Source organism: Balaenoptera musculus, chromosome 11, assembly GCF_009873245.2.
Source record: "Balaenoptera musculus isolate JJ_BM4_2016_0621 chromosome 11, mBalMus1.pri.v3, whole genome shotgun sequence".
NCBI classification, from domain to species: domain Eukaryota; kingdom Metazoa; phylum Chordata; class Mammalia; order Artiodactyla; family Balaenopteridae; genus Balaenoptera; species Balaenoptera musculus.
Genome location: NC_045795.1, coordinates 60,182,489 through 60,195,664, shown reverse-complemented (window position 1 = coordinate 60,195,664; position 13,176 = coordinate 60,182,489). Strand labels below are relative to the sequence as shown.

The 13,176-nt window shown below is 43.9% G+C and overlaps 1 protein-coding gene across 3 annotated transcripts in view; it reads left to right on the top strand.

Annotated features, from left to right (window-relative positions):
• The window catches only part of LOC118904523 (myosin VIIA and Rab interacting protein), a 222,422-nt gene that overhangs the window by 201,524 nt on the left and 7,722 nt on the right, over window positions 1–13,176 (top strand). For 2 of the 3 annotated variants that reach the window (XM_036870744.1, XM_036870746.1), the window contains 3 exons: window positions 1,566–1,760; window positions 8,288–8,449; window positions 13,066–13,170. In XM_036870744.1, coding sequence (XP_036726639.1) covers window positions 1,566–1,760; window positions 8,288–8,449; window positions 13,066–13,170 — 462 coding nt within the window. The remainder of the gene's footprint in view (window positions 1–1,565; window positions 1,761–8,287; window positions 8,450–13,065; window positions 13,171–13,176) is intronic. The other variant, XM_036870745.1, reaches the window with a different exon arrangement.

Below are 13,176 nucleotides of genomic sequence, written 5' to 3'. Positions count from 1 at the left end.
TGTACCAGAGCCCAGAGCCAGCTTCTAGACTGTGGACTCAGCTACAGACTTGTCACTTAGACACTCTGATTCCATAGTGAAGTTGCAGGGCCACTGAAAACTTCCTCTAGTGAGATAAAACCTGCAGTAGAATTTACTTGGGGAAACAAACTTTGCAAACCAAGTCAGAGCTATCATTAATATATTTTGGCCAGAATATATGAATCAGATAGATACCTTGGGAGGTACCAAAGGCAGTAAAATTCCAGGTTTTCTTGAAACACTTTACTGGTTAAAAATATGCCCATGGGCAATATTTGACTTCCAGTTTACAAACCCGGTGATGGGCTAAGTAAAATTAATTGTAGATGGACACCATTAGTGCCAAGCAACATTGATCTCCTGCTTACTTCTTGGTGCTATATGTTCAGATGAACTCAAAGATGCAGATAATTCTTTGTGGCTGAAGTACCTCTGCTCCATTAAAGACCTTGGCCCAGATTTGGACTGACTAATTTTGAGCCATGAATATAAAAACTAGAAGTGACTTGTATCAGTTAGAAATATATTCAACCACAAATAACAGAAAATCCAGCCAATAGGGGCTCCAACAGGTAGGGACTTATTTTGCACACATGTATCAAGGTGTTCAGAGGCAGTTCAGCTGATCCAGTGCTGTGTGGGCTCAGGCTCTTTCAGTCTTCTGATCCACCTGACCCAGCATTTTGGTATCATCCTCACTCTTGTTGGCTTTCTAACCACAGACCTATGATCAAGGCAGAGAGAAGTGGGGGCAGGAGAGCATCAGCTGCATCTATTCACCTGATTAGGAAAACAAAAGCTTTGCTAGAAACCCCTCAATAGACTTTCCCTTCAGCCTCACTGATCAGACCGATGTCACATGACTGCCCCTGGCTGCAAGAGAGGCTGGAAAATGCAGTGTATTTTCTGTTCAGCCTTAATGGTGGGGGAAGATAAGGAAGAATGGGCTTGAGAATAGATGTGGGTGAGCTAACAACACAGTAGCTACCAGAGACTGCAGAGAAACTCTTTCCAATCCTCTCAATGTACAGATGACAAAACTGAGTTCCAGAAATGGGAAGTAGCCTGGCCAAGGTCCCATATCTAGATGAAGTTACAGCCAGATCTAGAGCCCAGGTCTCCTAACTCTTCATCCATAAAGCTACCCACTGGACCACATCGTGAATGTAGTTTGACAGAGTCTGTGACTGAAGCTCTGTTGAGGAAAGAGAATATCATCCAGAAAACGAGGCAATGAATATGAATCTATCAGCAGTGGGCAGAGGACCTAGTAGCTTCCACTTGAGCTCTCCTTCCTCTCTCCCTAAGAATCTGAAATAATTCATTGTGAGTCACAGAAGCTAAGCCAAGTTACATCAGGCCTCCTCTCAGTCCCCTCAGACTGGGTAGATTTTTTTAATGTCTCATTCCTTTGGCACATTGATGTTTGTGTGTGTTATGAAACAGAATCGATCTCATGATGAGCACCATGATAATGTAGAATTTCCATGTCATTGTTAATGTTGTTCTTGTCTTCTATCCCCTTCTGTTATTGGACCAAACAGAAGTATTCTGCTGTTTCTCTCTGCAACATCTCCACAGAAGTCCTGAAAGTCATCAACGCCACAGAGGAGTTGATAGCAGAGTCTACAGGGCCCTGGGAGTTCCCGCCTGTCCCTCCTGACAGAGAGAAAGGGACGTTTCCTCTTGGAACAGACCAAGTGAGACTGGATGAGCAGCTGACTTCCCTGGAAGAAAATGTAAGACAGTGTGGATGTGCTCTGTCTAGGGCACACATGTCCAAAGGAGAAGCTGATGATGTTGTAACTCTTCACAAAAAGGGCAAGGACACAAATATACTACCACCATAGCAAATATATTCTCAGAAGGGTCTTAGACTGGGTTCCCCAGAAGCAGACCCCAAGATGAAGATTTCTGTGCAAGTGATTTATAAGGGAAATGCTCCCAGGGGAGACTGGTAAGGGAGTGGGGAGAGGGAAGAAGCCAAGCAAAGCTATGATCTTAGACAAAAGGTAGCTTCAGCCCGATCCTGCAGGCAACTCCGGGGTGTAAGTTGCATCTCAGAGTTGTCCTGATCTAAGGCAAAGGAACTGGCCCTTCCTACAGCCAGTGGGCACCTCAGTCTCTCTGCATGCAGGCAAAGTGTCTACAGTAGCTCAAAAGCCGTTTTTGCATAGATCTGAGCTGTTGGAAACAAAAGCACACTGCAGCTTGGGAGCGGGGAGGGGAGTATGCAGAAACTATATAAGGGATCTGTGGGGATCCAGGTGGAGAACTGCCAGTGCCACTACAGAGAATAAGAGTGGTTGCCAACAGAACTTAGGTTACTACAGAACTGGTCTGCCCTGCTTCACAGATATGTCTGCTCGTAATGGATTTTTCTGTCCTTCCAACTGGTGAGGAAAGAAAGAATGTAATAGATTCTTACATATAAACACCTACCATCATTTTTAAGACTTCAGTAAAGGTCTGATGAGAATTTTCCAACAATGCAAACCAGGGGTGACACAGAGAAATCTGGACATTAGCCACTCAGGCCATCGTTACCATCACCAGCTGGCATAGTCCCGATGTCAAATCCAGTCAGGTGATTCCATCTTTCCAGACCCAGCAGAATCAACCCTAATTTGGAGATGCTCTAATGAATGGTGTTCTCAGAAACCAGGAAATGTTATCAGAGAGATTTTTTGCCAGAAGTTGAAACAACAACAAATCAAAATGACTCAAGGTAAAAAAAAAAAAAAAAAAATGCCAATATTAGTTTCACTTTGAAAGTAGAAGACTGTCTCCCTTTGGATTCCCATAAAACCTAGGCATATGTCTGCCTCACTTTGTTGCCCTTTCTGTTCACGTATATATCCCCTATTAGATCAGCACCATTGACATTTTGGGTTAGATAATTCTTTGTTGCGGGGCCTGTCCTGTACGTTGTAGGATGTTTAGCAGCATCCCTGGTCTCTACCCACTAGATGCTAGAAGCTGCACCCTCCTAGATTTGACAATCAAAAATGTCTCCAGACATTGCCAAATATTAGCGGGAGCATGGGGGAAGAGTAGGGCACGGTCATGCCCAAGTTGGAAACCGGATATATAAATTCCTATAGAACAGGAGCTGCTGCCTTTCCTGTCTATAGCCCTAGCCCTTGGCCCTGAGCCTGACACAGAGGAGGTGTGCAAGGAATGTTTATCTGATATATGATTACATCAGATGGATAAAATCCTTTTTTAAAAGAAATGTTTTACTTCTAATGTGCAGGTCTCTGTTCCTTAAAAATGCCTATAATACAATTCTTTCAGGTGCTGATAGTCCTAAAATGGCCCTAATCCTGCACACACAGAATTGAAAAGATTAAAATAAAGATATGGTTCACCAGGAAAGGGAGGCATTTTTTTCTTTTTACAAAGTATGGTATCAAAAAAACTTACAATGCGTGAAATAATCTAGATTTAAATGACAAAGGTCAGCACACTGAAAGCAAAGACAGCATGCCTTTTTTTCCCCTCTAAGGAGTTTACTGAAAAAATACAATGGCCTTGGCAGAGTTTTCATTTTGTAAGATCCTTTTATTGTACATCATGTTTCTTTTTGTGGGTTCATTAACACTTTGAGTTCGAAACACATCTACTTAGCCACTGATTCAAGACGTCAGAAACACCAGCAGTGGGAAGCTGGGGATTACAACTTCCTGCTCCCTGTCCAGCCCCTCTAAGATGCCTCTCCTGTTCTCACAGAGTTAACTGCCTACTTCCACCTCCTTCCCTACCCCAACCAGCTTCTCAAATTTCACCTCCGAAGAGATTCCATCTTTGTTCCTTTGAATTCTGTGGGTCTTTGAGTCACAGAAGGGATGACTTTTTTTTTAATCTCTTGAGTTCACCAGATCACAGAGCCATGGGCAGGTTGCTTGCTCTGCTGTTTCCAGGATGGAATTCAGTTGAGCAGCAGGAGAAGGGCAGGGCTGATTCTTAAACTGGCCTCTGGGTGCAGCTGATTTAATTAAACCAGGGCTTTTGTCTATGTTCTAAAGAGCGCTCCTGCTCCTCACTCCTTCGCTGCCTTTCTCCTTTGTGCTGAGGAGACCGGGGAATGGCAGAAATAGAAATGGCAACACTTAGTCTGCCCTCTGAACACTGGCTTCTGCAGACCAAGCCGCTGAGATAAAAGAGAACATCCTCATTTGCAAGAGAATATTCGTCTTTAAGAAGTCTTATGAAGATTTCAGAGCTACGTAAGATAAAACAAAAAATATCACATTCATATGTCTAATCTCCTGTTTTCATAAACTGCCTTGTTAATCCACTTACTTAGGGTAGGGCATGGGGATTTTGGAATTTCCTTAGTCTCTTAGCTTTGACACTTCTCACCTGCTGCCTGGCTGTCTCCCCTAAAGGTGGGAGAAACCTCTGACCAATGCCAGCCTCCCCTGCACACACAGTGGGGACTCAGTTTCTCGGACTGAATGCCTGGGGAGCTCTGAAGCACAGGGTTCTACTGTACCTGTAGGGGTCTGTCTGGGAGAGGAAAGTTTCAGGAAGAGAGTATTGACTCAGGTGTGGGCAAGGATAAGGGGTGCTGTAGTGCCCAGAGAGTAGCAGTAGGAGGAAGTGGTCACCACCCTCAGGCAGTATAGCCCAGGGAGAACTGGAGCCTGGAAGAGCGCCCCCTAGTGGGAGCTGTCGCCGTGGAATCCAGGAAGGGAAAAAGCAGGGGAAAAAAGGCTCTTACTTCTTTCTCCTCCTGCCTTTGATCTCCTGCTGGTGCTTCCCATTGGCCAAACCCATCCCAACCAGCAAGGAAGCCTTGGTGGTAAAGTTTGTATAGGTTAGCGTCACGGAGAGCAGAGCAGAATAGAAAATGGATCTAGGGATCAACAGAGAACAACAAGTATGACCATTTTCAGACCTGTGGTGTGAATGGTAGGGGTCCACCAGGGCCACCTTGTGGATTTATGCAGGGTTGTGAGTGAGAGGGGTGAGTCGGCTCCCTTATCCTCCCACCCCCATCTAAGGACCTTCCTCATTCTTATCTTTCCTAAATGACAGAGACCACCTGGGGTACCGCATAATTCCCAGCCACAGAGCCAATGGAGGAATAGTCTCAACTTCCCTTTTACTTCTGCCTTATAACTCCGGCAACCCCAAATACGTTGTAGTATACAACCAGTGGCAGCAGGCACAGTGGGACGGCCAAGGGGGGACCCAGCTCTGGCCCAGAATCCAAGATCAGGCAGAGGAGGTTGATCTTCCTTCTCAAAGCCCTTGTACAACCCCCATAGCACAGGAGAGGCAGAACTTCTAGAAGTGGTCATGGCTCTCTGCTCTCAGAGAACAAGAAAAGAAATACTATCTGTTACTGTCTAACCTTAGGCCCCTAAAGTATATGTCATGGACGCCAAGTCCAACAAGATGCTCTAAGATCAAATATGCTTGAGAAATCCATATACTCTTTCTAGGAAAATTGAGATACATCTTAGCACATTAAAGACCCTGAGAAGTCCTGCAATAAAGAAATCTGTTTAGTGTTCTTTATTCTAGGGGCTTTGACCATAAAGTCCTTCCTTTGAAACACCTATTCTCATCCCTTGAACCACTTAGAGAAAGGCTTGTTGAACCAGGAGCCAGTCAATGGGGTCACAGGCATCAGTGACTAGAGTTTGGAGAGGACATAGATTACTCAGACATGGTAACCATACTTCTCACCAAAAGTGGACCTTAATTAAGCAAGCAACTCCAGGTTAATGTTTATCAAATGGGTTATTTTTAAGACTAGAATAACAATTTCATTATATGGCATGTTAATTTTTGTTATTTCAGCCCAGCCACAGAGCCAATATTATGGCCATCTATAACCACAGTAACTCTAGTACCTTTATGCCAACGTTTGAAATATAAATCGTCGAAACATTCCAATCGAGATTAAGTATCACAGCATCATAGGGCAAGGTGGATAAAGGCATGAAATCTGGCACCAGCCCTCTGGGCTCAGTAAATACCTGTCATGATCATCATCACCATCATCACCATTGTCATCATCCTCTAATCCTTTAGGTGCCATGACCTTGCTTGTAAGTTCTTGTTGAGCAGGTGTCAGTGCCAAACCACTGAACCTCCCTATCCCCCTAGTGCCAGGAAAGCAGCCTTTTAGGGAACACAAAGTAAAAGATGAACATTCTGGCCTTGCTGAGAACTTGGAGCGATTTCATATTGCTTTGTCTTGGCAGAGAAAGTAAGTAACGTTAGTGGATGACCATGCCGGTGACAAAACAACAAGGTGCTATTAAGTTGATACAACCGTAGGGTATGACGACGTTGAGTTTTGCATGTTTCTGGAAATATCAAGGTCCTGAGACCAAAGATATGTCAGGTCATGTTTAACCATTGCCACACTTAAGTCATTCATTTCATTTAAATTCCAAATTTAGTTTCATTGTGCAAAGCTATAAGTTAATGTTTTTAATTATCTTATCAAAATGAATTCCCCTTTTTTTGGTGTGGGTACCAAAAGTGTAATATCCAAACTCAAACTGTGGTGGCCATCTCTCTGATCTCTTCCTTCTCTCTCCTCTCCTCTCCTCTTCCTCCTCCTCCCCCTCCTCCCTTTCCTTTCCTACCTCCTCCTCCTCCTCTTCTCCTCTTATTCTATTTTCCTCTCTCTCTCTCTCTTCAATTTTTCTTCCCCTCTGAAGATAAGTTTTTCAACCTCACAACTTTTGAGAGACAAATTTTTAATGATTTCTCCACCTAAATAGCTTTGAAATATTCATCATTTCCTTCATGTGATAAACAATAAAGTGTTTCTTGTTTTGAAGATAAGGAATAAATGGCTATATTAAACTGTGAAGATCCTTTAGAAACAGAAGTTCTCTAATACTTGCATATGACAAAGAAATACAAAACTAAGGGCAAAGTGAAATAAGGCAGTTGCCAGCAGACATTTGACTCATGACCCCTGTATGACCGATGAAACACCCAACTTCATGTCCGCTATGTCAGTCACTGCTGGAAGCTCCCACAGCTAATTGTGCCTGGTGACGCACAGTCAAATTTGCTCTCATCAAACCTGCACCTGCCTTTGCTCCACTCTGAAATGTTTTGTAAAATTGCCAGTTTTCACGCAGATGCATGAATCATGCCAAGGAATTGACCGAGTTGGAGCATCTCAGGATTCTTTGCCCTCTTCACCAACACTCAGCATTGCTCAGTGCAAATGACCATGCATGATCTGTGTGCACTGCTCTTGGCTTGCCCAACTCTGTTATATTTTTAACTCAAGTTAAAGGAACTGTTAAAGGAGTGACCGTGCATATCATTCAAGTCAACTCTAAATGGCTGTGATTACATGTTTAGAGCTTTATATACACTGATTAAACCTCATGAACCTGTTTAAGTAATTGCCTTCTCTAGATACATTTGGTTCCTTGTGTTGTCCACTGTTTCATCATGTTATTAATTAGGCTGAAGGAGCATTTGTTTCACTCACCCTGTCCTCAGCCTGAATTATTCCAACGATTTTACTTTCTGTTTGCCCACTTTTATGAGAATCACCTTATAAACTCATAAGCCAAAGTAATTTTTCCTTTAATTTTCCCTCAAATTACTTCCTTTATCTTACTTTCTCTTTAATCTTCAGGAGCTCTCAAAAAACTGTCTTAATTGATCATAGATTTTATATGCTTCTCAACATCACACTATTTTCTAAAAAATAAGGTATTTTCCTACTACATACTTCAGGTTCGTTTTCATTCCCTTAACCTGATTCAAGCAACTTCACGGTACTTAATCAGAGATAATTCACGCAAAATTTGTAATTGTTTTAAATTAATTTCACCTCTTTCATGTTTTCTGAATTTTTCCAAATTACTAATTCCAACCAAAATTTTTATTGGAAAAACTACATCATGAGTTTTTCTCTTTGTTTCCTCTATCTTGATATTGTGGTTGTTATAGTCCCTGCACAAATTCACAATTTATGTAGCTGATGTCATGTATTCTTGTACTATTTTATCGTATTTTTAAAACTTACAAACTACTTTTTTTTGCAGGAAAGGTTGGGGGAAGAGGAGGTGTGGTTGACAGTGAGGGGGTGGCAAGACCTTATGCTACCACTTAAGTGTGAAGAATGTTTATAAATGGGGGACTCCCTGTCTCTTTCTCCCAATGTTGAGTCTAGTTCTCTCTCACGCCCCTGAATTATGGCATCCCCTGAAGGGAACCCACCAGTCCTGGGTCCACAGACCTGAGCTCAAAGGCCATGCCTCCTCTATAGGTGTACCTGGCGGCAGGTACCGTGTATGGACTTGAAGGCCAGCTGAGTGAGCTAGAGGATGCTGCCCGCTGCATCCACAGTGGCACTGATGAGACTGAACTGGCAGATCTGGAGGACCAAGTAGCCACGGCAGCAGCCCGGGTCCACCATGCTGAGATCCAGGTAAGAACTCTCCTCTCTGCCCAGATGGAGGACTACCGGGCAAAAGGAGAGGGCACCCCATCTTCCACAAGAATCATTTCAAAGCCTTTGTATCTATCAGTTCCTGCCATCTCCAGCAGACTTTTCGTGGACATGGTCCTTCCAGGTGGATTCCACCAAAGCCTCCTTTTTTAAAGTGTAGCCTTCCTCTCCCCAGATTATGACCTTGATAATATATCTCTTTAAAACCTATGCCATTTTCCTCTTTGACAAATTCTCTGACCCTTGCTATAGAGGCTCCCATTCCATCCCAAGACCACCCTTCCCTAATCTTTATCACACTGGTTTTTTTAAAAATATTTATTTATTTATTTATTTATTTATTTGGTTGGTTGTGCCAGGTCTTACTTGCCGCAGGTGGGCTCCTTAGTTATGGCACGTGAACTCTCAGTTGCAGCATGCATGTGGGATCTAGTTCCCCGACCAGGGATCAAACCCCAGACCCCTGCATTGGGAGCGCGGAGTTTTATCCACTGCGCCACCAGGGAAGTCCCATCACACTGCTGATTACCTATTTAATGCCAGGTTTCCCCACGACAGACTAAAAGCTCCTTGAGGACAGAACTCTAGCTATCTAGCTTAACACAATAACTCCAGTTATTGTGCCTAGCATAACACCTCACAGAGGTTTGGGCCTCAATAAAAATGAGATGAATAAATAAATGAAAAACGAAGTGTAGATTTCTTAGACCAATATTTTGCATGATTTAGATATGGCTGTTTTAGAACTAATTACTAAATTATCTATAACTTTCTGAAGATGCTTGTTTGCAGTTTTCATGGATATTCTCTTGGCTTCTGACTCTGGATCAAAATGGACTCTGGACTAAGTAACTGATTTTCAAACTGGGGTCCATGGACATATACAAACTCAGAGACCCACGAGAAATGCTGGTCTTTGCAGCATAAGCTCAGCGTAGACCTCTGGTTCACTGATATTTCTGTAGACCCTGCATCTTAAAACTGCATCCTCTGGAGAATGGGGATCAATTGAAACCATCTCTGGATAGAGAAGATGACAGTTTTGGGTGATAATTTTTTTTTATAAATTTATTTATTTATTTTTGGCTGTGTTGGGCCTTCGTTGCTGTGCGCGGGCTTCTCATTGAGGTGGCTTCTCTTGTCACAGAGCACAGGCTCTAGGCGCGTGGGCTTCAGTAGTTGTGGTGTGCAGGCTCAGTAGTTGTGGCTCGCGGGCTCTAGAGCACCAGCTCAGTAGTTGTGGCACACGGGCTTAGTTGCTCCGCGGCATGTGGGATCTTCCCGGACCAGGGCTTGAACCTGGGTCCCCTGCATTGGCAGGCAGATTCTTAACCACTGCACCACCAGGGAAGTCCGATAATTATTTTTTAAATAAATATTTTTATCTTAAAGAATCAAAAATCACAACAGCTGCTCATATCATTCAGCACTCTTGAGAATGGGAGGGAACCAGTTCTGTGCTAGGAATGGCCCAGGAATGGTCTCATCACAGACGGCCCTGTTGACTGTTTATTACCAGCAAGAATGGCTGAAGAGCAACTCTCCTCAAAAATCATTTCCCACAAATGCCGCTCAACATTTAATCAATTTATAGTTAATGTTATATAAAGTAGAATCAAATCGCTTGTTTTCTGGGGGTATATTTTGCAGCAAATACTTCTTGAATGGTTTAGCAGGAAGTAATATTGTTTATGGGTGTTTGGGAGGGTTTTTTTGGATAATTAGTTATTCATGCTTCCAAATTTTTCTAGGCTTAAATTATTGGAGCCATGTTTTATGGCAGAAAATCCTGGAGTCCAAAATGTCCATTTTCCATGTGTTTGAATGTGCCTATTAATTTATCATTCGTTGTTAAATATTATAATAATGTCATTAATAATACCTAATGTTCAATGAGTCTTACTGGGGGCCAGGAGTTGGGCTTAACCCTTGAACTCATTATTGTATTTAATCCTTTCAGCATCCCCATGAGGTGGCTATTGTTATTTTTCCCTTTTTATATCTGGAGAAAAGGAGACTCAGAACGGTTAAACTGAAGTCAAATAGCTAAAAAGTGATGAAGCCAGGATTTTAACCTAAGTCTTTCTGGCCTCAGAGCCCACTTTCTTCACCAGTCTGTGCTGTGTGGTTTCCTGAAAAATGTGCTTGCCCTGCCCTCAGGTATATATCCACTTGCATAAGAGTCCTTACTTTGCATGGGAGGTTGTCAACCTTGCCATCACCTTTACGGCTCTTTTCAATGTGGGAACCTTTATTAGTGTGGAGACTCTCCTTGTCCTACAGTTGCTGCCAGAGAAGGAAGATTCATTCCCTGTTATCTGTTCTTGTCCAAAGCAGAGTCTCACAGAAGACGTCACAGAGGGTATCCTGCAGGATGGTAGGAGGGTCCCACTGGAGGGTAGATGTGCTGAATTGTGTTCTTAGATTAGGTCAGATTCTAGGGTTGCTTTCACCTTAGAGTTAACCTTTGGGACTCCAAGGTGAAAGCAACCCTAGAATCTGACCTAATCTGACAGGATTGCCTGGTGCTGAAGCCAACTGCAGGATGATGCATGGGCAGCGTGCTAAGGATGCTGTCCACTGCATCCTGCAGGGTCATCTCTGTGGGCATTCCTGGGGAAGGTCTCTCTTAACTCTTAATATCAAGAAAAGCTATTCTTCTGAGTACTTGGTCTTTATCTTGTGGACATAGAGTCATAAAATGATCTTTTTGCTTTGGCTCCCAGGAAACCCAGAGCAGAATTGGTCATCCCCTTCTAGCAAGTGTAAGGGTCACTGGATATGCATTCTTAGTAATTAATGGAACACAGTTAGATACAATGTGATAGATGGATGGATGGATGGATAGAGAGATAGAGAGATAGATAAACAAAATGTAGGCAAAATCAGCCCTCGGCAGTCTCCCTTCCTCTTTCTGCATCCTTTGCCCTGTGGACTAAAACTGGAAAAATTAACCCTTCTTATTCTACAGCCTGGCAGTCAGCAAATCAGGAGGTCAGCAACTTGCTCTCCCACTGACCTGTCTCCCAGGGCCCTCTGAGCAAAGCCCTCCATCAAAACTGCTTCCAGGAAAGAATGTGGGCATCTAACCCACATCAGTTGCAAATGACTGATAAAAGTTTATGCAATTTATTGGTCTATAAACCAAAGGAATGCCGTTCTCAGTGTGAAATTTGAGGAATGAGAATAGGAAGGTATCTGGGGACTAGGAAGGGACAGGGGCTGCACAGTGGCCCCTTCTGGGGGCTGGCTGCTGGGCAGCTTGGATTCTTTCACCAGCTGCCACAGTCTTGGCCTTTACCTGCCTCCTCCTCCTTATCTGAGTAAGATTGCCGCTCCTCCGGGATAGGGGAAGCATCTCCCATATTTGCTGACCTTTCAGACCTTCTCTCTGCACTTCCTCTAGCAGCTATCCCAATGGGCTTTGTCCAAAGAAGCCCTCAGTAAATGGCAGCAGAATTAGAATTCGTCTTGTGCAGCACAAAATAGCTTAGGGACAGGGGAGGCAATGGAGACGTCGGGGCAGAGGGCACACACATTGGCAGCAGGGCCCACTTTCAGGTTTCCTGTCTGATGCCCCAGCAACACTCAGGCTGTGCCATCTCAGCAGGATGGCTGTGATCCCAGCCTCCTCCCTCGACTCTGCCAGCCTCCTCCTGCCTCCTCCAGTGTCCCCCCTGAGAAGGGGGTAACGTGGCGAGATCATGAGCAGTGGCATTAATGCTGAACTCTGCTGTGAAATGTTGGGTGTGTCACTCATCCCTGTAAGCCACAGTTTCCTCATCTGTAAAACCAAGAGAATGGTACCCATGTCACAGGATTATGAACAAAGCATGAAGAGTTCATGTATTTAAAGCACTCAGCATGGCAACGGCACATAGTAATGCCCTTTCCTAAGAGGAGGGACCGTGTTTTCTTCACCCCTGGGGACATGGATGGACCGGGGTTCTTTCTGGGTGCTGAGTGGGCTCTTGTTCTCTATATCTACCTTAAGACATTGTTGGAAAAAAATCTGAGCTCCTTCTGACCTACTGATGTTATGGTAAAGGAAACTGATGCACAGAGAGAGGAGGGAGTTTCTCAAGGCCACTTGGCCTCTTAATAGAGGAAATGGACTTGAACCAGGGGCTGCAGGGCTTCCCTCCTAAGACCTTGTGCTGTGGTTTTGGATTCAGGGAGTCACGGAAGAAGGAAGCAGGACCTATAAATCATACTTGCTTTTCAAAGCTCACATCGTGTTGTCTCCCTGGGAAGCCTTCCCTCACCCCCACCCCTACCCCTATGCTGAGCCAGATGGCCCCGGGCCATCGTGCCCATCATGCCCTGGGCTTCCGTTTTTCCCTAGGGGTCCTCTGACAGGGGTGACATGCTCTAGAGCTAACAACTGGAAAATTAAATTTACAAAGAAAGGCCTGTGGTTTATTTTCTCACTACAGTACTAAATAGAGAAGTGCTTGGTGGAAGTTGAATGAGTGAATGAATGAATGAGCATATATCAAAGCAGATTTGTTCTTTATAGAGTCATAATACTTTTACAAAGATTCTCCCCCTCCTGGGCTTTCTCCCTACTGATTCTGCCTTTCTGTTGCATTAAGATTTCTGATATTGAGAGCCGGATTTCAGCCCTGACCATTGCAGGATTAAACATAGCACCCTGTGGGCGCCTCACAAGAAAACGAGATCAGAAGCAAAGGAACCAGGTGCGT